Source organism: Silene latifolia, chromosome X, assembly GCF_048544455.1.
Source record: "Silene latifolia isolate original U9 population chromosome X, ASM4854445v1, whole genome shotgun sequence".
In the NCBI taxonomy this organism is placed as follows: Eukaryota; Viridiplantae; Streptophyta; class Magnoliopsida; order Caryophyllales; family Caryophyllaceae; genus Silene; species Silene latifolia.
Genome location: NC_133537.1, coordinates 316,748,604 through 316,774,452, shown reverse-complemented (window position 1 = coordinate 316,774,452; position 25,849 = coordinate 316,748,604). Strand labels below are relative to the sequence as shown.

The following is a 25,849-nucleotide window of genomic DNA, read 5'->3' as shown; positions in this document are numbered from 1 at the left end:
CACGCTGCACGGTTTTTATTGACTATTATTTATTAATTGTAGGTTTAATTAACAAGAGTTAACTACGCCTGGTGGTTAGAGTATGCATTGATTAATGCGTGAGATCGTGTGTTCGATTCTCCCCACCTACATCAGTTTTTTTTTTTTTTTTTTTTGGAAAACTATTATAGTCGCTCAGCACGTGAGCGACTGGTCGCTGAGTGGGAGAGCGTTTTGACCCCAAGTCGCTCGGTCGCTAAGCGACTTATTCCGTGGGACAGCTTCGTGTATATCTATCCTACGTGGACCCATTTTGGGTAATATCTTTCAAAGTCGACCTATTTCGTTAATTTCTTTGTCTTTGAACCCTATTTTGGAAAAAAAAATTCAGATGTTTTACTCCCTTAATCATTACCCCGGGGGGTAGGGTGGGTAATGTATTACCTTTTCATGAGGGTAATAGATTCAAGAGGTGAATAATTACTCTCATGCCAAACATGGAAAATGGACTTTACCTATTACTTTCATATTCATTCCCCTCCTTTTTACCCTCAATTCAAGCAAGCCCTAGTATCTGCTACTTCCTCCATTGTGAATATCAATTTTTGTATGAGATGATCTTACAATAAGTGGATACAATTTCTAATAATTGCATAAAAGTTACTTATGTGAGATTTGTTTAAATTTTCTTTACCGAATATATTGTGAATATCAATTCTTTATATTTTTTATTAATATATAACTAAAGATATGAATAAAAGAAAACGAACATTGATATACGTGTATAAAGAAAATATATAGAATTAAATGAAATAGATAAAGTATTATTTAGTATTTACACAAGGAGCATATCACTTTTAGGTGTGTTTTAGATTTTAGATAATTAGATGTATCTATTTATTTTACGATTAAGGGAGTATGATGAGTAAATTATTCTCGGGTAAAGTAGAGAATGTGCATCTTATCTTATTCATTTCTTATTATTGTTTATTAGATCCTCAACTAAAGTGTTTGTATTTGTCACTGGTTTTGGTGAGGTTGTTCAAGTTTTGGAGTCGTTACACGGTAATTATAAAGGTTAGAATTTTGTACAAATAATCTTTACTCCATAAAATTTGAGCAACATCAAAAGAAGCAAAAAAATAAAAGACATCAAATTACGAGTAATAACATTATATATATATCCAAGGTAATTCATAATTTGAATAAGGAATCCAGATATCTTAGTAAAAGGCGAAAAAGTCATTATATATAATTAAAACAGGAAGTATTCGAGCTATTACAGAGACTCCACCAACTATCAATGACTTTCAAGCTCTCACATTAAAAGTTGGGATTTCGAGTGATGTGAGAGAGCCCGATTTTTTTAAACTACCTATAATAATTTATTAAGCTACTGAATTTCTATCCAAGAGTTGATCTTTAAAATATTAAATATTAACTAAATTGTTAGAGTCACACCATTTCACTTGAACTATGATATCCCTTTATATTAATGATGACAAAATCATTAAACAAAGTATTCTGATTGAGCCATTTGATTAAATATCGTATATAACAATGAGAGAGTCCGACTTTTTTAAACTACCTACAATATTTTATTAAGCTACTGAATTTCTATCCAAGAGTTCATCTTTAAAATATTAAATATTAACTAAATTGTTAGAGTCACACCATTTCACTTGAACTATGATATCCCTTTATATTAATGATGACAAAATCATTAAACAAAGTATTTTGATTGAGCCATTTGATTAAATATTGTATCTAACAAAAAAAAAATGACATAACGTCACGATAGCCCGTTTTTCGCTTTAACCTAAGCTAATAACATACCCTCCCTGTTTATTTTGAACCAAATAAGTATGTGCATTAGCGTGGCACCGCCGACTCGAATAAAAAGGAAACGAGGATAGCAAAACACAAATGTGTTGGAGAGAATAACAAATTAAGGCCAGAAGACGGGCTACACTCGAATTGAGATGATTAACAACAAACAATAAAGAAATACACCAACATAGGAGTACACGTGACATACATTAACAAATTGAGATCATTACCATACATCAACAATTTAAAATCAGATAAAAATAACTACTTGAGATGTAGATATTTTAATTAATTATTGTGTAGATAAAAAAGATTTATCTTAAGACCAATATATCCATCTGAAAAATAAAACGAGTTAAATAATACACTATTTGTGTGGATGAAACAAATATTCTGTTTTTACCTATGCATTATGCCTTTGTCTTATTCATTTCACATATTGAGGAATTTTCTATGCATTATGCCTTTATTTCTGTTTTAAGCTTGAGATGGAATTTCCGTCTTAAATGAAAATTTGTGACTGTGTATATACTATTTTTCATATGAAGAAGTTAACATAGGTTATCACATTGACTTTGAAATGAAGGCATCTCGATTTATTTGTTTAAGCCCGTTGAAAAGTTAGGGACCTATTAGGGTTGTTCAGTGGGCCGGGTTGGATGCGGGCCAAGTTGAGAGGTTGCAAGCCTAACACAGCCCGAACTTGGGACATGAATAACTTCTTTCACCCCGAGCCTAGCCTACTAAGTAGCAGGTATTTTTTTTAGTGTTGGGATCAGGCGGGACCAAAGACATTTGAGCATTAGCCCAGCTCGAAGAGAAAGTTGGTAGCAGGTATAATATGGGGATGCCTCCTGTTTCATTTACATGTTGCTAGAGTATAAAACCAATCTTAGGACTCAAACCATTAGTTTAAGTTTTTGGTTGAAATGGTTTCTTAATTTCGTAGTCTAGCCAGTGTGACAAAAAAAGTCACAAGTTCAAATCTCACCACTCCTCATCTCTAAAGTGGAATGTTGGTAGCAGGTATAATATGACTAAGAGAGAAAACAATGAACGTTAAATGTGCCGTGGAAAACATAATAAGTATAGATGAGGAATTAGAGAAAAAAAAAATTACAATCTGCCCCGTGCGAAGCATGGGCATTCCAACTAGTTTGTTAATAAAATAGTAGACATTTTAACCTCATTAGCTTGATAGCAACCTCACAATGTTCTTTGCATACTTTATGATCAATGGCTTTTATATCACTCTTTTTTTTTTTGACAACAAACAATAGATAGGTTACAACATAGCCTTTTTGGCTAGATGATATCAATCTTTAGACAAACTATTAGGACACAAGTTCATTGATTGGACTCCAAACGTCCAATTATAAGCTTTTACTCATCTTGATGATGAATTGATGATGATTATATTATGATGTCCTTCATCAAATCCTGAGAGCCCTTTCTTCATTCTCATCGACTTAATTAAAAGTTCTACCTTAATACGCCCCCTCTCATTTCACTATGTAATGAATGAACTTTTCATTAAGCTTGTTTCCCAACACAAATAACATATTAACATCCTAATGTATAACCTTGGTTGCTTGTAGTGTAACACCTCATAATGTTCTCTAAAATTTAGTTAGCAAGTTTAATTCTACCAAAGGTTTAATGACGAAAATTATACAAATGAGTTTAACCAATCAAGAATAATAGGCCATTTGAGAATTTGAATCAAGACTACATAAAAGTTGTTTGGTTTGTCATATGAATTTCTAATGCCTCGGAAGTAACTTTATTCATGAATTTGCATTTCACATGAATTAGGTCATGTTCTTTTAAATTTAAAGTCAGCCATTAAGTTCAATTCATATTAGAAAAGTCGATCCTATGAGTTCTGTTTAGCTTATATAAGTTCAGTTCAATTTATACCCACTTTCCTATAAATTCAAGTCTTATAAGTTCAGTTTAAAAATGTTTAGATCATATAAGTTCAGTTCGGAAAGTTAAGATCCTGTAAGTTTATTTCAGAAAAGTTAAGTTCAAAAGAACATGACCTTAAAAAAATCAAGGCCCTGTTTGCGTTTGGTACTCAGCAGATTATAATTAGCAGAAGCAGATTGATCAAACATATTTCAAATGACAGATTTGATTGACATGTTTGACTAGTAAATTATTACAATTAGCAGATTTAGTAGACGCGTTTGATAATTAGCGGGTTTAGGTTAATAGATTGTTGTATACATGTGTAAATTATAGACAGATTCATTTTTACAATTTACTAAAGTGAATAAGGAAAACAGTAGATTGGAGCTCAATCTACTGTTTCAATATGTCATTTACCAAACACGTAATTTAGTAGATTGTTGAGTCAAACATGCTAAAAGACTTGAATATGCTGAAATTTCACCTTCTAAGAAATAGAATTTCGGGGAGTGATACTGAATTACACTGATAGCTAAGCAACCTCCTCTATTTTAGAGGAACTACAATCCTCGGGAATTTCTATGTTTAATGTTTTTTAACCAACCAATTGCCAAAAAAAAAGTTTTTTTGCCAACCATAACACTACTTTAATACTTCTCATAACTTACAATTCATGTGATTTTAGATTAGTAAAACCCCCTATTTACTTCCCTTTCCACGAATTAACCCAAAAGTTAAGCCCAAAATCGAACCCATAATATTTTGCCTCCAACGACTCAAATTGGATGTCAATATATGATCTCTTAGTTTAGGGATATTACTAGTATTGGTGTCCGATTTCGCCCGGGCTACCTCTACTTACCATTATTTTTTTTTCATTAAATAAAATTACTTAAAATTGCATAACCCATAAATTTATCATTAATATATTTTTTATAATATATCCTAAAATTACGATGAAATAAATTTTGAGACAAATTTACTACTCCCGCTATTAATATTTTACCGTCATTAATGAAACAATAGTAATAACATTTCACTACTTGCCCGTAATCATTGTTACTTTCACTATTCCCGCCGTAATTATTGTTACCGTCACTACTGCCACATTAATATTGATAATTTCACTACTCGCGCCGGAATTATTGTTACTTTCACTATTGCCGCATTAATATTGATTATTTCACTACTCCCGTCGTTGTTTCTACCACTCTCACTAATCTCGTTGATAATATTGTTACTTTTACTATTCAAATGAGTGATTACTACGGAGTATCATATAACTATATCCAATGTTACTACAATTCTTTTCTTTACTGACGAAATTACTTTTACTACTTAGGCATGCAATTTTAAGAGGACTATATATTTATATAAATATATAACATATATGCATTAAATCAAATCGAAAGAATTATGCAATATATATTAGGGAATCTAACTTGAATTATTTATAACCTACTTATTATATTTTTGTATGTTAAATAACATCTCTATACATCTAATAAACTATAAAGTTTAATAAAATTGCATAGATTTTGAATTTAATATATAATTTTATGATGATAATAATTAATACCATAAGTGTGCATGTTTATACTAATTAATTATTTTATTTTAAGGAAATTGACCATCTTCTAGTCTTCTATAAATATTTAATAAAATTACCAGGCATCTTCTTTCTTTTAGTCTCCTTGAAATTGACCATCTTAATTAATTATTTTATTTTAAGGAAATTGACCATCTTAATTAATTATTTTATTTTAAGGAAATTGACCATATTTAGGAAAATTACCAAGCTTCTATATAATTTAATTTTAACCCAAACTATATAATATTTGCATTGAGATCCCTTAATCGGTCCATCACACGGTGCTATTGATTTAAAACTATATAGTATAATTAATTTGTATAATGTGGAGGGGTTGTTTAAAGAAGATGGGGTTAAAAGATGAGACTGTTTTCGGATTATTGAAAGGTGAGATTATTCCCGAAAGATGACTAAAAGGTGGGATTATTCCCATCAATTTTTCCTTGATAGAACACCCTATAGTGATCTGAATAGCACCCAAAACACGACTCAATACGAATCAAATTATTGCACTGAATTCAATCAAAATCTAGTGATACCATAACCTGAATGTATTCAAACAGACAAGAACTGAACCAATTGACCTAAACTAAAAATATTTATTTTCTTATAAAAACACTCTTTTGTGGATACTGTTTTTCTTAAGTTTTTGTGCTTCATCTTATCCACTTGGTTAAAACGTCATAGATGATTATGAAGATGTAAAAATTGAGAAAAGTTCAGTCACACGGCCTAATTAGGAGTATTATTACATTATAATAAGTTCAGTTAAGTTGAGAAAAGTTAAGCTCCTATAAACTCGGTTCAGAAAAGTTAAGCTCCTAGAAGTTTAGTTCAACTCCTATAAATTCAGTTTAAAAACGTTAGCTCAATTTATACTCATTTTTCTATAAGTTAAGCTATAAGTTCAATCCAGCCTCTATAAGTTCGATTCAGAGAAAGTAAGCTCTTATAAATTCAACCCAACTTCTATATGTTCAGTTCAGTAAGTGCAAAAGAAGGGAGCCTTAGAGTATTAATACATCATAATCATAGATTATTACAGGTTGGCTCGGGAATTGCCCAGGCATTAAATCTAGGGAGTACAAACAAAAAACGTAATTTTGCTATGCAAATAGGATTGTGTATGGTTTATTTGGGGTAGAGTTTTACGCGATTTATATTTTTATCTCCTCTGCATTATTTTATTTATTTTTTATTGGTCGAAAGTTTTTATCATAGGTTGGAGTCTCTATAATCGCTCAAAAAAAACTTCCTTTAATAATATAGATAGATAGATATAGATTGTAGTCGCTATCAAAGTGAGCCTGAAGGCTGAAACTAGCATAGTCGCTATTCATTTGCATTTTCAGTTGGTTCTGTACAACCTTTACATACCGCGAAAAAAGGAGCACATATGCCCGCCCATCTAACCACTTAAACAAGTTGATTCCACCATAAAACAACCCACACCATTCACCTTAGCTTCGCCCGAGCTACTTCTACTTACCATTAAATTTTTTTTTATTAAATTAAATTATTTAAAATTGCATAACCCATAAATTTATCATTAATATATTTTTATATAACATATTCTAAAATTACGATGAAATAAATTTTGAGACTAATTCACTACTTTCGCTATTAATATTTTACTCTTATTAATGAAACAACAGTAATGACATTTCACTACCTGTCCGTAATTATTGTTACTTTCACTATGACGAAATTCTTTTACTACTCTGACGAAATTACTTTTACTACTTAGGCATGCAATTTTAAGAGGATTATATATTTATATAAATATATTACATGTATGCATTAAATCAAATCGAAAGACTTATGCAATATTATATATTATGGAATCTAACTTGAATTATTTATAACCTACTTATTATATTTTTATATATTAAATAATTAACATCTCTATACATCTAATAAACTATAAAGTTTAATAAAATTGCATAGATTTTAAATTTAATATATAATTTTATGATGATAATAATTAATACCATAAGTGTGCATGTTTATACTAATTAATTATTTTATTTTAAGAAAATTGACCATCTTCTAGTCTTCTATAAATATTTAGGAAAATTACCAAGCATCTTCTTTCTTTTAGTCTCTTTGAAAATGACTATCTTAATTAATTATTTTATTTTAAGGAAATTGACCATCTTAATTAATTATTTTATTTTAAAGAAATTGACCATGGTTTAGTCTCTTACAAATGTTTAGGAAAATTACCAAGCTTCTATATAATTTAATTTTAACCAAAACTATATAATATTTGCATTGAGATCCCTTAATCGGGTCTATCACACGGTACTATTGATTTAAAACTATATAGTATAATTAATTTGTATAACTTTATTTAATTACATTGAAGTCCCTTGGTTTCTGGATTTAATATATAGTATTGATATGATGACATTTGACTCATCGCAGTACGTTATTGATTTAATTATTTTATTTTAAAGAAATTGACCATGGTTTATTCTCTTACAAATGTTTAGGAAAATTACCAAGCTTTTATATAATTTAATTTTAGCCCAAACTATATAATATTTGCATTGAGGTCCCTTAATTCGGTCCATCACACGGTGCTATTGATTTAAAACTATATAGTATAATTAATTTGTATAACTTTATTTAATTACATTGAAGTCCCTTGGTTTCTGGATTTAATATATAGTATTGATTGATAATGAGAAATATAACAATGAACTTTTGTTTTCGTGTTGACCATCCGATTTAGTCTGGATTTAAGCCGCGTAGGAATATAGGATCATTACAACGGTAAATCTCTCGCTCATGAGATTTAACATTGCTACATTCCATGAATCGAACATGAAGCCTTTTAGGAGTATTAAATTAGAACAATTCCTTACCCATTAATGTAAATGCTCATTGTATAATGAACTTTAATCACTCTTTAAATTCTAAATTTTGATCAAACGAAGCAACCAAAGTACAACCTCACCGAGACAAATCACACGTCCAAAATCATGTCCATACCAAAATCTGTCATGGTTATGCATTCACATCCAATCTTACACACATTTACACCAATCACTCTTACACATATCTCCAATCGTGAGGTTACATAGAGGGCGCTCATCCACATTGGCTAAGGCAGTTTATTACCTCGGTTTCCACCATACACTGGACCCAGTCGAACCAAAGGCTCTGATACCACTTGTTGCGGTAGCAAGTAGCAACCCAAGTCACACATTGAAAAAGAAGAGAAGTCATACTTAGGCCCTGTTCTTTCTGGCTTTTTAGAGCCGAATCAATCCAATCGAATGAATGGAGCCAATCAATCAATCGAATCGAATGGAGCCGAGCTGAATCGAATCGAATCGAATCGAATCGAATGGAGCCGAAATTTGAATCGAATGGAGCCGAGTGAAATTTGAACTAAACTAAGCTGATTAGAGCTGAATTGAACTGAAATAATATTAATATTAATATTAATATTAATACTAAATATAATAAATAATAATAATAATTATTATTATAATAGTAATAATTATAATAATTATAATTATAATTATAATAGTAATATTATTATTATTATTATACCTATAATAATAATAATAATAATAATAATAATAATAATAATTATTATTATTATTATTATTATTATTATTATAATAATAATTATTATTATTATTAGAAGAAGAAGAAGAAGAAGAAGAAGAAGATTAACATTAATAATAATAATAATAGTAGTAGTAGTAGTAGTAATAATAGTAGTAGTAGTAATTAAACTAATTTGAGTAGTAGTAGTAGTAATTAAACTGATTTGAGTGATTAACTAGGTAGCCACCATGAACCACGGTTCGCCATCAATCTAATTAGGTGAAATAATGGAGCACCAATTTGCTAGATTGATGTTCAAAGTCTAGCCGTTTATCATCCTAATTTGACAGATTAGGTAACCACCACAAAGCACCAACAATCCTAATTTAATTAATTAGATAAATAAAAATCGACAGACCCTAATTTTTTCTTTAACAAATAAATAAAATTTGGTTGATTAATTAAAACTCAACAAATAATATTAATAATTGATAACAAGTAAATTAATTAATTATTTTAAAAATTAGAATTCATCTTGTAAGTTTTAAGTCATTTGAGCAATTAAATTAAGTTTTAGGGAAAAATATTGATTTAAGAGTTCACTTGGTTCAGTTTGAGGTGAAAAGGGTACAAAATAGAACGTTATGAAAAAGTGCGTGTGAAAGAGTAAAGTTTGTATATGAAAAAATAATTAGGTATTAATAATAGTAATATTAAAATTAACAATGTTATTAATAATATTATTATTAATTAATATTCATATTCATATTAATAATAATAATAATAATAGTAATAGTATTAATTATATTAATATGAATATTTTTAATAACCATAATATTCATAATAATAACAATAATGAGGATGATTAATTAATAATAAATTAATGATGATGATGATGATAATAATAATAATAATAATAATAATAATAATAATAATAATAATAATAATAATAATAATAATAATAACAACAACAAATAAATAAATAAATAAATAAAAATAATAAAATAATAATAATAAAATAATAATAATAATATTAATATTAATATTAATATTAATATAATATTAATAAAAACTATTAAGTTTAAGATTCGCAAAATTGAAATTGGCTGAATTTAGTGGAGCTTTAATGAAGTGAGTGAAATGAAATGAATGGAGCCGAGTCAAATTGAATCGAACTCGAATCAATCGAATAATCAAAACCCCAGATCGAATAATAATGAAATTTGAATCAAGTGGTGAAAAAAAAGCCTGAAAAACAAGCGCTTAGTTTATACGAGACCTATTACTCCATTCATATGACGATGAGCGCCCTCGATGCTCCAGTTGACAGTGCTCGAATTCTAACCTAAACTGGGCAACAAAATTTAAATCCCTTCACCTCTGGAACATGGCTACCCGAGCGTACACTTGGAGAAACCTCAACTCATCACCTTTTCGATCTACAATTCACAATTGTTTGATTAGCATATCGCTTATTAGCGTCAATAACCTTTTTTTCGAATCAATGCTAACGTTTAATTATTGTTATTTTGTTAACTTAGAATCATTCGATTCAAAGAATTCAAACCGGAAAAGCAAATTGATTAAGGCTCCGTTTCTTCTTACTTTTTAAATTATCGTTGTTTCGTTAACACAAGTTCACAGCGTACAAGATAATTCCCAAGAATCGCGGTAATCCATTCACCGGAACAAATTTTTAGAACATGATTAATTCACAAGTATCTACACCTAAATTAAAGTGGCAAACCTTCTCTACAAAATTTCAGCATTCACCATTTGATTGTTCAACATTAGAGATTTGCTGAACTGGGTTAAGAGCAGTCTCAAATGCTTCAGTACAAGCACTAGAAAACACCATTAGCGCCTTGAATACGTGAGGAAGGCATGTTTGCAGGTTCTTCAAGGTCATGGCCCGGCTTACCTGAATGGAGCCTACATACTTGCCCTTCTCATTCTCGTATCGGTTTCTCAAGGCTTCAGTTTTTGCTCGTTTGATATACAACGGATGCTTTGGGTATAGACTAGAGTCCGCATCTCCCAAGCCGACACTTTCTTCATGTTTCTTTTCCATTTCGAGTAGAGAGTTTATCTCCTTGTGCAATCTCTTCTCCAGCCTGTCGGATTTTTTCTTCATGATGCATTCTTCTTCTTGCTGTAGGATTATTGAGCGTATGACTGAAAGAAAGCTTTTGATGGCGTCTGATACTACCTGTTATTCATTTGGAGGCGAACTATAAGGATTCAAGATCAGATAAATTAACACGATAAATCATGTACGCTTTAAAGGCAAAAGCTGACGTAAGACCCTCTTATGTTACTTCACCTGGAGTATTTAGTACTTTACAAACACGTGTCTAACACTTGACAATTGGACACGGGTATGGCACTCGAAGTACACTAGTACAGTACCTTTTCTGGAAGTCTATCTAGAGCAGTTAGCCACCTCTGGCAGAGATCACGGACCATAGATGAATGACGATTCCGACTATTGTCATCCACAAGGCAGTCTGTAAGCTGAACCCACCTGAAGAGGGCGTTCACGTAATCTCGCTGGGATTTGGCAAGTCTGCAGAAACTATTGAACCAGAACTTGACCTCACTTTCAAGCTGCACTGTGGCTTCACGATGATATTCAGTAGTTGGTTCCATGCTCTGGTTACTGCTTAGATGCTGAATTTGCTGGCAGATGTGACTTTGAACTTGATGGCACTCAAACATTGTCCTCCACATGTGAATCACCCTGCAGTAAATCGTATAACCTACTTCGTCAATCAAAAATCAACATAAGCAGGTGCGACGCGACAGGCTGTTCAGTATTTACCTTTTGTGGAAATTAATGTGTAAATCATTCAATTATTTTCTTAACAAATGCAAATAAACAGAAAAACATCCTCAAATAGTCAAATGCTGTCATTGTAACTTTTGAATGTTTGTCAATCTCAAATGGATATGAACTCGTCAGTGGAAGTAACGATGACAGAATTAATGCATTACTGGAAGAAATTTTTCACTTTGTTGTCCGAGGTATTGCAAATTCCACACTGTTGAGAAATTTTGCATTTTGGTGACCCAAGACATAGTCGAAACTTGTTGCACATTATCACACTTTTAGGTACTCCTTCCAGAAACCTGTTTTCTTCCCATTTCTCTTAATATATGTGAGGAGTATTTTATTGAAATGGGAAGAAAACAGGTTTATGGAGGGAGTACAAAAGCACAACGTACAAAGGATGAATTACGGGAATTGTGGGAAGCGACTACAGAGTACAGAAAACAAACTCAGGGTTTTTCACATTCATATAGATGAAATTTTGACTTCACTTTGGCAGTTTGGCTGCATGTCTACACTACGACATAACAATATATAATTCCACTTCAGGCCCAAAACCTGATATGTTTTCACAATTCAGATCTTTTCTTTTTAAATTGAATTATATTTCTTCAAGTTAAATAAACCGAATAATCTGGCCAGCAAGCCAAAAGAATATATTATACAACCAAAAATATATTTTTGATATAACTGAAAAGCTGCATGATAATTGATAAGGGAGTTTCTTATCGTAAATCAAATGATACTTACCCCGAGAGCAAAGAAACGAGCTGAGGGTGAAGCTGCTCGTCTCTGAGTGTCAAAATAGAAGAACAAGTCCTTCTTTCGAGCTCTTGCAACCGTACGATATCAGACTGTAAACTTTCAACTGCAGATTGAGTTTTGTCAATCTTGTTCAAATCTGCATTCTCATTTTCGTACTTTTGCAATGACAATGATTTCCTTCTGTGATCCAATTTCGCCACCTCCTCATCCTGTCGATGATGTTGCAGTAACAATCATGTAAGTGGCGTTTTTCAGGATTTTAACCACAATTTAACCAACTCAGTAGTCTAGAAAGCTTAATTTACAATTACTAAGTACTAACGGAAAGTGTAGGTAAATATCAGAAAGTGCTGCGGCTATTATTTTTATTTATCCTTGTATGTCAATGATAAAATATAATCAGTTCAATTCACACAGAATTGCACGCAAAGCTGTTAAGACTGGCTAGTCTCAGCTTGCTTATAAGTAATCTTCAGATTCATGACAAAGAAATTTCAAAGTAAAACATAATATATCTCAAGCAACCACAGACATAAGATGTGAAACTGTATATATAGAGCATTACCCTTACAGCCTTATACAGTATCTGTTCTTCAGCATATAGCTTTTCAAGAGTGATGCAGTGCGCTCCAGCTTTGCAAGGTTCAATAAGGGCTTGCTCATCCTGTGTCAAATGTGGCGTTTTGGATGACCAGTTCCACGACAATGAATTTAATGACCTTGTAGAGTTGTTCCCCTTCCCTGAATGAAGTTGGGAAAATATTAATGAATTGTAAGGATGCAGGAGTACTCCAACAAATCACAAGAACAAGGGTTTATCATAATATACTGCTTTTGTCTCCCTTAAAGAACAGACAATATTCTCAGTTAGACAGATAAATAGACATAACATTATCTCAAACAGCTAGATTAATGGGTATATCATGTTTTAGTTGAGAAAGCCATGGAGTGAAGTTTGCATGAAAAAGTAAAACCAGCAACTAAAAATTAAAAAGATGTAACCAGTAGGCTTGGCTGAGGACAATCAATTGATTACTTGATGAATTTTTTAATTTTTTTATGTGAAAAAACCCCCACAGCGGGAGTAGCTTCTTTCATATAAATCATCTGCAGCAATGTCAACAATACGACATGGTACAGTAGTGGTTGAGAACAAAGTCCACAGCCGAAGCAAGAAAGTCTCTTGAAACAAAGACATTATACTACGTCGTGCATGAACCGCTGATAAGCACTGAAGTTTGGCGAGGTAAACAAAGCTAATTTGAAATGCGCATACACTCGTCAAGGAAATTCTGAACGACAATGACAACAACGATGCGTCAAAGTCTCCCACAAATGGTAAAGATATAGGAGTTTAGATGTACACAACCTTAAGCATGTGTGAGGTTGTTTCCGGATGACCCAAAATAAAAAATTATGCCATAAATTGCATCAAAAGACTGCTACTTCATAATCTATAGAAGCATAGACGGTTTAGTGGGTGATAATGCTTTTTCCATCAAAATCTAGAACCAAAGGATAGGGAGTTTTAACAGAAGAAAGATATTCTGTATCAGATAATTAATAAAGGGATCAAAGTTCATTCACAAAAAGAAGCAAAACATGAAACACATATTAGTGCAGAAATGATAACTATATTACCCCTGGTTTCTCGAATGTCCCGATGCAGGGAAGCATTCCTTGATCCCAAATCAACCAAAACAGCAATTTCCTTGGCGCCTGTGGAAGCTTTCAAGAAGTAATCATCAAGCTCCTTAACTATGCTTGGCAATGTCTTCTTTCTCCTCCACACCACCATAGCTGTATTTACCGTCTCTTTGGTCTGCCCACTACCCCTCATTGCCAAATCATTTTCCACAGTATCCACATTCAACGACTTTGTTTCCCGAGCATTATCAGGTATTGTATGCTCTTGGGCTTCTTCCTCAAACTGAGATTTCGTCTCAGCCCAATTTTCTTCGTCCCCATCTTCAACCATGATACCATCCAATTCATGCTGAATTGAAGATGTATCCAGCAAATCGCAAAGATCCCATGCCGTTTCCAGTGGCGGCGGTGGTGGCGTACAACAATTTTCCTCATTAACCTCGATTATATCTTCCTCGGCTTCCCTGACGTGTTGTTTACCTTTAATCTTCCGGAGATCAGGACTGTCGATTGGAGGTGGCAGTGGAGGTGAAGGTGGGAGAGGAAGTGGTGGGGAAGGAGGCAATATACTGTCAAGCTCTAGTAACTCAGATTCAGTAAACTGTTTAAGGGTCCCACCAGTGTTTTTTAGCGCCCTTAAGTACGATAATATGGCATTGGCAAATTCTGCTCTTAATCCCAAAAGCTGTTTCATTACCCTTTTTCTTTCCTTACATATGACCACCCTCTCTTCCCTGTCTACTCTTGACACCACACAACCCATTTTGCGAAATCCCAAAGTCGGGTGAATGTTATAAGGATTTCAGTTCATTATGTCTTGATTATTCTGTATGCCACTCCGACCCAAGAAGTGAATGGCCAGTCACGCATATTACTGCAAAGGAAAGTACAATGAGAGATGACGGGAATGATGAAGTGACAGGCAAGCTGCAAGACAACAACTCAATTGACAAACTTTCACCAATCACACTTTAATTATAGCTACAGTAAATAAAAGATTAAAAAGTATAGAAAAAAAATGCCAAGGTTAAATATTTGGATGCAAAAAGTGTTAACTTGTTCAAAATGGGGAGTTTTAACACAATTTCCCCGATATACTCGACCTAAAAAATGATTATCACAAAATCTCAACCTTCCCAACTTACAGCTTAAACTTCTTTTTCGACTTTTAACCATCAAGAATGAACAGCATTCTTAGGGACATAAATCGGCGGACTCTGTAGTCGTTTTTCATCATGCAGTAAAGGTAAATAAGTACTTATATGTTATCAACTTCAAACTCATAATTTAACAATCCCCACCCTGCCATACAACACAGCCTTAATCCCAAAAGAATTGGGGCCGTCTAACACGAAATGAACTACGGAAGTGTAGGAAGGAGAACCCAAATGATGCCCAATTTCAGTACAAACCAAAACAAAAGCCAGAACTGTAGAATACCTCAAATATCACCTGGTGCAGGAATACCAACAAAGACCATTTCTTTGTTTTTTATATCTCATGTTTAAACAAGCTACTTGATGATTTTTTATTTTTTTTTTCCTACTAATTCTCCTGAGTTTTTATCTTAAAATACCAACAAAGATCTTTCTTTTAATTAGCCTAAAGAACAAAAAAAAAAAAAAAAGAATTAAGTAGGAAAATAATCAGGATTGAATATATTAGGGGAATTAAATGATGAATATTCTAAACTTTCCTTAGTATTTGAATTTAAAATGAATCTTCAGTCCTTGTAAAAGACAATAACACTGACATTGACAGATTTGACACCCCTGCCAAGAATGTTGTATCTCCAATATCATTAAACAAATATTAACAAACACACTAAAAAAACAACCAAAAAAATAAAAAGAGAAAAAAAACAAGGAAGTTTTCCAGAGAATGTCAGATAATAGAAGCCATAAATTAGGGACAGACCAGCTTAGAACTAAAGAAAAACATATGAAGCACCCAATTCATAAGTAGTGAGGGAGCCAGGATTTGCAGTTACAGCGAAAAATACATAAACTTTTTCCAATGCCCAACAACAGATTTAGTAAAACAACATTACATAAGTTTGAGACAAGAAGGCATACCAGAGATTTTCTTGGGGTTTTGAAAAGGAAGGGAAAGCTTTGAATTCCAACTGTTGGGGTGCATGTAATTACATTATACGGAGTACTATATGAATTTATTACATTTTTATAATCTTGGGGTTGGACCAACTTTTAACTTGTACTGTTAACTTTACCTCTTTTTGTAAAGAGACTGCCTTTTTTTTGTCCAGATTATTGATAACTTTATACTTCAACCTTGTGTATTTGCAATTTGGATCCACTTTATTTTTTCTAGGATATTATTCCAATTAAGTAATGGATGATAATGTATAGGAGAATAATATATAAAAATGAATTTATTAGAGATAATGGACTATGATTTTCTTTTGAGGTAATGGAGACGATCCTAACTCGTTTACGTGTTCATGTTTCTTTCTCTTTTTTATGTTGCTTTTAAGTTGTCTTTTTAAGACTTGATAACAACCCAAAAAGTTTTGCTTAGTCTAATTCTTCATGGTTAAGAGTTTGTTTATTTGGTAGAACATCTATGTGCACATTGGGAATGTGGTTTGCTTTGTGTGAGGTGACACATAAGTGCTAGTTTCTGCAAATTGTTTGTAAATGAGTTTTGGTATAAAAGTGAATTTTATGTAAAATTGTTTTTTTTGGTGCGAATGTAAAATTGTTGTATGCGTGAAATGAGTTGCAAACCCAATTTATGAGTTTTATGGGTTGCATTACGTATATTTCTAGCATTTATTATGGGTATTGCAAACCGAATTTGTGAGCTATTTTGTATCAACAATCGTAAATTTGAATTTACTTTGTATAAAGCTTGTTCAAGAGCAAAACAAAACAATAAAATACAAATATACAATGGCTTCCTCCATTCCATTTAATTCTTTACGTTTGCTTTATACACATACGTCAATGCACGTTTTCTTTTGTTCATATCTTCAGTTACATGTTACTAAAAATTATAAAAGTTTGATTTTCATAATCCATTCGGTGAGACGATTTGAAAAAGATTTCACATGATTATCTTTTATGTTATATAATTAGAAGTTGTATTGGAGATTCTCATTACTAATGAATAGTGCCAAAAAAGTAAACGTAAAGAAACAAATGGAATAGAGGAAGTGTGGACAGGGGCCAGCCGCGCCGCGCGCGTTATGGTTTTGAGGCGGCGACACTTCTCCCACGAGACCTTGGTTTGCCAAAGCACGTCATGGGCCGTTACCGATTTGTGAGGCATTGAAATCGGTGAAAGGTTGAATAAGCCTGCATTTGTGGAGTCGCCACCAATTTATTGTGGAAAATTGAAAACCGTTCGAATACCTCGTGTCATGTCAAGACACAAAGTAGTAATGACATGAATACTAAGAACTCGTTACCCTTAGCATTCTATGTCTAGAATGACTCTCGAGATGTCAATGGACACGGATGTCCAGAAATAGCTGGAGTAAGGGGTGAGGGTACGTATCAGGAAGTTCTTTAATTCGAACACCTAATCCCGCCCGCCTCGATAGCGGACTCTACTAATGATTAGGGAAGTCGTTCATATTTGATATGTCGTCGATGTAATGCATGCAATGCAACAAATATGGATTAATCCTAGCATGTGAAATTAGACTATGTCGATTAACACGTGTTTTAGCAAACAATTTGGTCGAAATAAATGTTAGATTCAATACATGTGAATGCCATACAATTAAATCATACATAATAATAACGAAAAAAATGAATTACAATTATTAAAATTACAAGCTTTATTTGATCTATGTCAAAAGCACGCTCAAAGACGGGATTTTGAAGAAGAAAATAAAAGGAAAGTAAAATTAGAATTAAAATATGAAAATACGTCAGATTAGAGGTGATAATACGAATAATAGTTGATTTAAACTGTAATTAGGAGCTACGTCAAAGCGACAAAGAGTTCAGGGGCAGAAACCAACCTAGAACAGGCGCAACATCTGCTGCGTCCTCTGGAAGAGGGGCAGCACTTCATGTGTCTGTTCTCGAGCTGGGTTCTTGTAACACCCCATACCCCAAGTGCCTTACCAAGATCACTTAAAGCATAGAAGTGCTACCATTTCGGTTACCCGAGGCAATGTATATTAAATAGACCATAAAGAAACATACTTAAATAAATGAGTTTAAAGTGATACAAGTTCCAAAAACCAAACTGGTAAAATAAATACAACGGTTCCTCAAAAACTGTCAAACCAACTAAATAAAAGAAGTTCATGACACAGCGGAAGACTCTAGTGACTCATGTGATGACTCCATCCCAGCTATCCTGTGGGATTTATCTGTATGCATCCCTTTAAATTCAAGGATTATAACGAATTTTATGAAGATGATCACTAGTCATAAAATTAAAATTACATAAACAAAAGTAAAGGATTAAGAAACAACCTTCGGTCCTTGCTAATTCGGCCTAAGAACAATATCGCAATGATATTCGCCTATTAGTTGCACCCAAGATGCTCCGAGAAATGCCCCTCAAATTGCTAGAATGAGATCCCCAATTTCTGTAAATATTAAGGTTTATTTTTGTGTGGTTTTCTGATGAGAGAAATGATGAGCAAAAATTAGGTTAAAAATTCTATCCCTCATCACCCTATACAACCGAGTATATAGATGATTAGGGTAGATTTTCTTGTTTTATTTTTCGGCCCATATGCTAACTGAAATAAGAGAGGTCCATTTTTCTTTTTTTCGGTTTTTACAAAAAATGTATAAAATGTGTAAATTGTCATCTAGTGAGGATCAAACCCATGACCTCTTGGTATGTGTACCCTCACTATTACCACTATAACACATTCAACTTGTTGATATTAAATATAACTGATTACATTTAATTATGAATTAACAGATTAATTCGTCCAAGCTAACATTACATATATTTAATTAAATATAACTTATTATATTTAATTTACGAATTGACAGTTAATTCGTCTCAACTAATATTATTTAATTTTTATTAAATAATTATCTCATCAACACATTGACTAACTTTTTAGTCATTTTGGGCATCAATGTGATTATATTTCTATAACCACATTTCTCAAACACATCCTATAGGTGTGACCTTTAGGGACCAGTTGATCACCGCCATCTGTATGATAATAACGTCAAACTTTCTAGCAAGCCAACCGTTATTAGGTAAACGTTAATCAACTGATTAAATATATGAAGTATACCCTTGTGAACCTGTAAGAGATTTACAAATGTTATCACACTAATTTGTGGAGGACACAAGCTCCAACAAACTCCCACTTGTCCTCACAAGTGTATGTGCGATAACCGATTCTCATATCCTAAAATTTCTCCCACTCAATGTAAAACAATTTGCAAATCCGTATTCACAAAGGTCGTATTTTACAAGCGATCATCATCAAGAGTGGTTTCCCCGACTAGAGAGTAACTTAACTGATAAACGAATCATCATTCGAGCATGGCCATGCATTTCAGTTACAACTCTTCGAGTGGCCATGAGAAATAACTATACCTGATAAGGGTTGGATATTTTCCTCAACTCGAATCCTGCAGATGTAAGCACAGTATGAAATGACCCAGAAAAAATCTACTTAGCCTCCGATTCACGGCAGACCGTGAGAAAGAAACCAAAGTCACCCAAAAACTGCCTTAATCTCAAGAGACAGTCGATAGTCAAAAGAATCGACTCTAGGAACACAATGGATGTCCTATCCACGACCTGACACCGAATGTTATTAAACATTTAGGACTCCATTACGTTATCACAAAAAAAAAGTTGTCCTACGAGGTATCGTGATAATCTCACATCTGTGATCGATCAGTCAACCGTTTGACTTATGGCTCGTTGAACCCACCATCAATCGACTGCACAATATAATAGCCGGAGTTATCAGCTCACATTGGCGATTACGGACCAAAACAAATATAATGTAATTCAGTTCACTTTGTGGCGTTCAATGTTGTCAGTACAATCCACATGAAAAACAAAATATTATATATAAAACGATGAAGTTATAAATAGTATATGAAAAGATAATGTATCAAATCCATAATCAAGTACTACAACTCAGGAACATGTTTAATTCCCATGGAATTAACATGCCCTACATGCTTATCATAATTCAACGGTTTGGTGAGAGGATCCGCGATGCTATCATCCGTCGCAATCTTGTCAATCACTATCTCTTCTTACTCCACGTAATCACGGATCAGGTGAACTTTCCGAAGTACATGTCTAGATTTGTTGCTAGACTTTGGCTCCTTAGCCTGGAAGATGGCACCTCTATTGTCACAATAGATGGTGATCGGGTCATTCGAACTAGGAACTACCGAAAGCCCTTGTAATAATTGACGATCCATATCGCTTCCTTTGTCCTCCGAAGCGGCATAGTACTCGATTCGAGAGTAGAATCTGCTACAACACTCTGTTTGGAACTTTTCCAGATGACCGCAGCACCATTAAGAGTGAAGACGAACTCGGACTGAGATTTTGAATCATCTCGATCCGTTTGGAAGCTAGCATCTGCGTAACCGGTTGCGCATAGCTTAGTATCGCCTCCATACGTCAATACCCAATCCTTAGTCCTCCGTAGGTACTTGAGGATATTTTTGACTGCTATCCAGTGTGTTTCACCTGGAGTCTTTTGGTACCGACTCGTCATACTCAATGCATATGCCACGTCTGGACGTGTGCATATCATGGCATACATGATCGATCCTATTGCAGATGCATAAGGAACACGACTCATGCGCTCTGATACCACTTGTGGGATTTATCTGTATGCATCCCTTTAAATTCAGAGTGTAGCTCATGAGGACTCTTTTTCAAGTCATTCATGTAGTAGTTCGCCCTGAAAAGGGCAAAACCATCGTGAAGAGAATGAAGCATTCGGTCAATGACAATGCTCTCACTGATTTTACAATTCAGTGTCTCCAGCTTCTCGACATTCTCAATCATGTGAAGAATGTGTGGGCTAACCGGTTGGCCCTTGATAAGTGCATATTTTATATACTTTCATCCCCTATATTAGCTTCATTTTATTTGTTAATTAGCACTTATCATAGTGTCATAAGCTAATATTTGTTGTTCTAGTGTATTTGCTTGTCTTAACATGTTTTTGTAGGAATATAAGCATTTAGAGGCTTTTTCCTATCATTCTATACACTAAGTTCATTAAGCTAAACAAGATCAAGTGTTGGACTAAGCATGGAGCATTGGATTGGGTTTTGCATGGAGAAATTGATGGATTAGTATGAGTAATGCAAATGTTGCCAACAATCAAAGTCAAGCCCAACTTCAAAGTCCAAAACAATGGGAAAGCATGGGATTCTAAAAGTTCTTAAGATGCCAAATGCTAGCATTAACCGGGTGATTAATCGCACAATTAATCACCAACATTGGATACCCTTTGCATTTAAGAGGAGAATTAAGGGAATTAACCGAGAAACACACGACCCCCATCGGGGCCATGCAACCCCGATCGGGGCCGCAGATATCTTCAATGTTTACGTTTCTTCTTCCTCTCCTATAAATAGGAGAGGTGTTCCAAGGTCTTAGGCATCCAATTTTACGTCCAAGTTTTAGTTTACAATAGCCTTAAGCATTATAATTCTCTCAATAGTTTTCATATTAGTTTACAAATTAGTTAATCTTGTAGTTCTTCAAACATTTGGTTCTAAGTTATTTCAAGCTTTTGGTTATACATTGTTCTTCCATACAAGTTCTCTACTTTTAAGGTATTTCTACTTATAGTTTATATCTCTACATTTCTATTTCAGTTATTACATAGTTTATAATTAAATAATTTGTTTAGATTACTTTAGTTTAATTCTTCCACATGTTAAATCAATTAGTTTATATAAATCATACAATTATGTTCACCATTTCTCTTAATTTAGTTTGCAATTTACATTTTAGTATGAGTAGCTAAATTTCCTAGTCTAAGGGCTAGGGGAGCCATGCATAAACTTAATATATAAACATGATAAAATAAGTTAATAATAATATTGTTCATATTGCTTCTATCACATGCTTGCATCGTCACGTTTAATCGTTGTTTAAGGCCTTATTCAAATGATTAAGTTTGTTCATTCATTCTATAAGTCGAGAGGCACGGAATTGAATTAGACAAAGCATGTGTAGTAGAACGACCTAGTCATGGACGAGAGTTTCTCTAGGACCCGGTCTATGGTTGATGCTAATGCCGCAAGGTGGGTATATTTAAGCCTAAGCAATTGACAATGTTTTTAGTACCGAGTCTATCATGTTCATATGTTTACTTTTGCATGTGTGACCCGAACCCCTTAGACTCTCTTTTATTATATAATTTACATCATTATTGTTATTAATCACCAAACAACCAAACCAAACCAAATCGTAATCGACCTTGATAAAAATCTACCCATAGCAATTCACGAAGTAATTCCCGTTTCCTTGTGTTCGACCCCTATTGCTACATTAACTTGTTGTCTAGGGTAATTATCTTTGCATAGGTACGCGATAAGCCTATCAAATTTTGGCGCCGTTGCCGGGGAAACGGTTTTATTGCTTTTTGAATTATCGATTTTTATCTTGTTTTATTTTGTCTTGAGGAATACTTGTTGCTTGAGACCGTTACTTATCATTTTCCTAGAAATTGTTGTCTTATGCCCAGGTCCTCTCATAGTGGAGAATTGCTTTCACCGGATTCCGAGCCCGAGAAAACCTTTAGGAGAAGACGACGATTTTGGAAGGAAGTGAAAGAAGCCACTTCTCCCATACAAGTTGAAAGTGCTAGAAAGTCTTACTTAGACGATCTAGAGGTTCTTGAAGAGGAGGAGGTTTCTTGTTCATCAACTCCACCACCACCACCATCTACTACCAAAAAGATGGTGAAACTTTCCGATCACTCAAAGCCCACCGCGGCCATGCTTTCGGCCGGAATCACAACCACTCAAATCACCGCGCCGGAATTCAAGATCAAACCGGCTTTCATTAGCCTTTTGGAGAGGAAGCAATTTGGAGTAAGTCCTTTGGAGGATCCCAATTTTCATGTGCAAAACTTTTGTGACTATTGCTCCATGATCCGTCAAACGGGCATCACCCAAGCCCAAATAAGGGAAATACTTTTCCCTTTTTCTTTGAAGGACAAGGCCAAGCTTTGGATCAATAGCCTTGACCGCACCACCTTGGGAATAACCAATTGGGAGACATTGGCTCTTGCTTTCTATCAAAAGTTTTTTCCACCGGAGAAAACTCAAACTTTGAGGAGCCAAATCACCGGATTCCGTCAACAAGCTCTTGAGAGCTTATATGAGGCTTGGGAGAGGTACAAAGAGCTTCAAAGGCAATGCCCACATCATGGGCTAGATGATTGGTTTCTAGCAATAACATTCTACAATGGATGTTGTGCCGAGTCCCGAAGGATTCTTGATTCCGCCAACAATGGGCGGTTTGATCAAATTGATACCGATCTTGCTCATTCCACGATCGAATCTATGGCGATCCATGATGCCCAATATGTCAATTCCCGAGTTGTGCCCTCAAAAGGTAAAGAAGAATCCTCTAACAACTCCGTTTTGCTAGCTCAAATTGCCTTTCTCCAACAACAATTGGCGGAGAGAGATGCTAAAGATTCCATCCAACAACTCAATGTTGTGTCTTCAACGAGCCAAATCATCATTTGTGATGGATGTGGAGGTGCGGGTCATTATGCCGCACATTGCCGAGCCCCCATTGAAGAGGTAAATGCTTTTCAAGCTTTTAGACAAAGTTCATATCCACCGGGTACATTTTCCAACACCTATAACCCGAATTCAAAATTCCATCCGAACTTGTCTTACAATAACAACAATGTGCTTAATCCACAACCTCCACCACAAAAAAATGCCTATGTCCCTCAACAACAAAAGTATATCCCTCCACCGGGTTATCAAAATCAATAAAGGCCCCCACAAAACAATTACCAACAAAATCCACCACAAAATGCCCAACAAAACAATCAAGGAGTTGGTAAGCTCGAGGGCATGATAATCCAAATGCAAAGGTAATTGTTGGCTCAAATTCAAAAGAATGATCAAGCTCATAGTGCCGCGGTCAAGATGTTGGAACAACAAGTGGCTCAATTAGCCGCTTCTAGCTCTCAAAGGAAGAATGGTCAACTACCTCCCCAAGGTGAGCAACCACATGAAACCGTTAATTCTATTTCCTTGAGAAGTGGTTCAAGCTATGATGGGCCATCCATGACTTTGGATGAAGAGGTGGTTGTTAAAAAGGCTAAACTTGGGGGAAATGACAAAAAGAAGGCTAGTGAAGAGCCTATTGTTAAAGATCGTGTGCCATTTCCTCATCGATTGTTGATGCTAAAGAGGAAGAGCAAGCTTGATGCCAAAGATGTTGGGTCTCCTATGCCAAAAGAAAGTGATGAGGTGGTTGTTGAAGAAATCTCTCCTAATGCTAAGGAGAGTGATGTCATTTCAAAGAAAGTGGATGCTCCCAAGGAGAATGAGAAAGAGATAGTGAAAGATGTGGAGGATGCTCCTCCCAAAGAAGTTGTTCAAGTACCATTTCCCCATCGTCTAGCAAAGCACAAGGAGGAAGGTAAGTTTGCTAAATTTTTGGAAGTTTGTAAGAATTTGCAAGTCACCATCCCGTTTATGGAATTGCTTACCCAAGTCCCTTCTTACGCAAAGTTTATGAAGGAAATCCTCTCAAAGAAGCGATCCTTCAATGAGGTCGAGACCATAGCTTTCACCGAAGAGTGTAGTGCACTCTTACAAAACAAGTCTCCCCCGAAACTTTAGGACCCCGGTAGCTATTCTATTCCTTGCACTATAGGCAAATATACCATTGATAAGGCCCTTTGCGACCTAGGTGCTAGTGTAAGTGTCATGCCCTATTCCCTTTGTGAAAAACTTAACATGGGTGCTTTAAAATGCACAAGTATTACATTGCAAATGGCGGACCGTTCTTTAAAGCGACCTCTAGGTGTCTTAGAAGATGTTCCCGTCAAAGTTGGCAAGTTTTTCATACCCGTTGACTTCCTCATACTTGATATGGCCGAGGACTCACAAACCCCAATTATATTGGGTAGGCCATTTTTACGCACCGCGGGTGCGTTAATTGATGTGAAAAATGGGAGGTTGACGTTGGAAGTAGGTGATGACCGGGTTTCCTTTAGCAAAAACAACACCATTAGAAGCCCAATGTTACAAGAGTCTTGTTATTTATTTAGCACTGTGGACTCTTCTTATGCCTCTACTATGCTTGGATCCTCACTAACGGATCCGTTGGAGGACGATGTTGGTGTTGTTTGTTTTGTAGGTGGCGATGCTAAGGGCACTAATGCTAGGAGTGCCAAGAGGAAAAGGAAATTTTATTTGAACAATTTCAAATGGTTGCGGAATGCAAAGATAGCTATGAAATGGAGCTTGGTTGGTGGCAAGCTCAAGAACAAAACTTGAATCAAATAGCTTCTTACATCGTGCGGGACGTTAAACTAGCGCTTCTTGGGAGGCAACTCAAGCTTTTTATTGCTTTTATTTATTTTTGTTTTTAATTTTCTGCAGTTTATTGTTTTTCGTAGATTAGTAATAAAAATACTCGACTTAACGATATTTCTTTTGTGATTTCTAGGTGAAAATGGAGAAGAGTGAATATGGGACGCAGCCCCAAGCAACAACCCCGTTCGGGGACGTGGTTTTCAAGGGACA

General features: G+C 34.3%; 1 protein-coding gene and 1 non-coding gene across 2 annotated transcripts; both read right to left on the bottom strand.

The window, feature by feature from the left end:
- Nucleotides 1–10,457: 10,457 nt before the first annotated feature.
- LOC141617745 (protein ALTERED PHOSPHATE STARVATION RESPONSE 1-like) lies at nucleotides 10,458–16,847 on the bottom strand. Its single transcript, XM_074434906.1, has 6 exons — nucleotides 16,196–16,847; nucleotides 14,115–14,994; nucleotides 13,039–13,214; nucleotides 12,459–12,682; nucleotides 11,288–11,618; nucleotides 10,458–11,087 (listed from the first exon to the last, which is right to left on the bottom strand). The coding sequence occupies exons 2-6, from the start codon at nucleotides 14,881–14,883 to the stop codon at nucleotides 10,641–10,643; spliced, it is 1,947 nt and encodes a 648-aa protein (XP_074291007.1). The 5' UTR covers nucleotides 14,884–14,994; nucleotides 16,196–16,847; the 3' UTR covers nucleotides 10,458–10,640.
- A 6,551-nt stretch (nucleotides 16,848–23,398) lies between these two features.
- Nucleotides 23,399–23,505, bottom strand: LOC141624732 (small nucleolar RNA R71). Its single transcript, XR_012534537.1, has one exon. It is a non-coding gene; the product is annotated as a small nucleolar RNA R71 (small nucleolar RNA).
- Nucleotides 23,506–25,849: the final 2,344 nt, after the last annotated feature.

What these genes read in the sequence shown, in the direction of transcription:
- LOC141617745 (XM_074434906.1), bottom strand. Translation starts at nt 14,883, where the DNA reads ATGGGTTGTGTGGTGTCAAGAGTAGACAGGGAAGAGAGGGTGGTCATA. An exon ending in CTCGTTTCTTTGCTCTCGGG is followed by an intron (nt 11,619 to 12,458) that starts GTAAGTATCATT and finishes GATTTACTGCAG; the next exon opens with GGTGATTCACATGTGGAGGA. An exon ending in TAGATAGACTTCCAGAAAAG is followed by an intron (nt 11,088 to 11,287) that starts GTACTGTACTAG and finishes AATGAATAACAG; the next exon opens with GTAGTATCAGACGCCATCAA.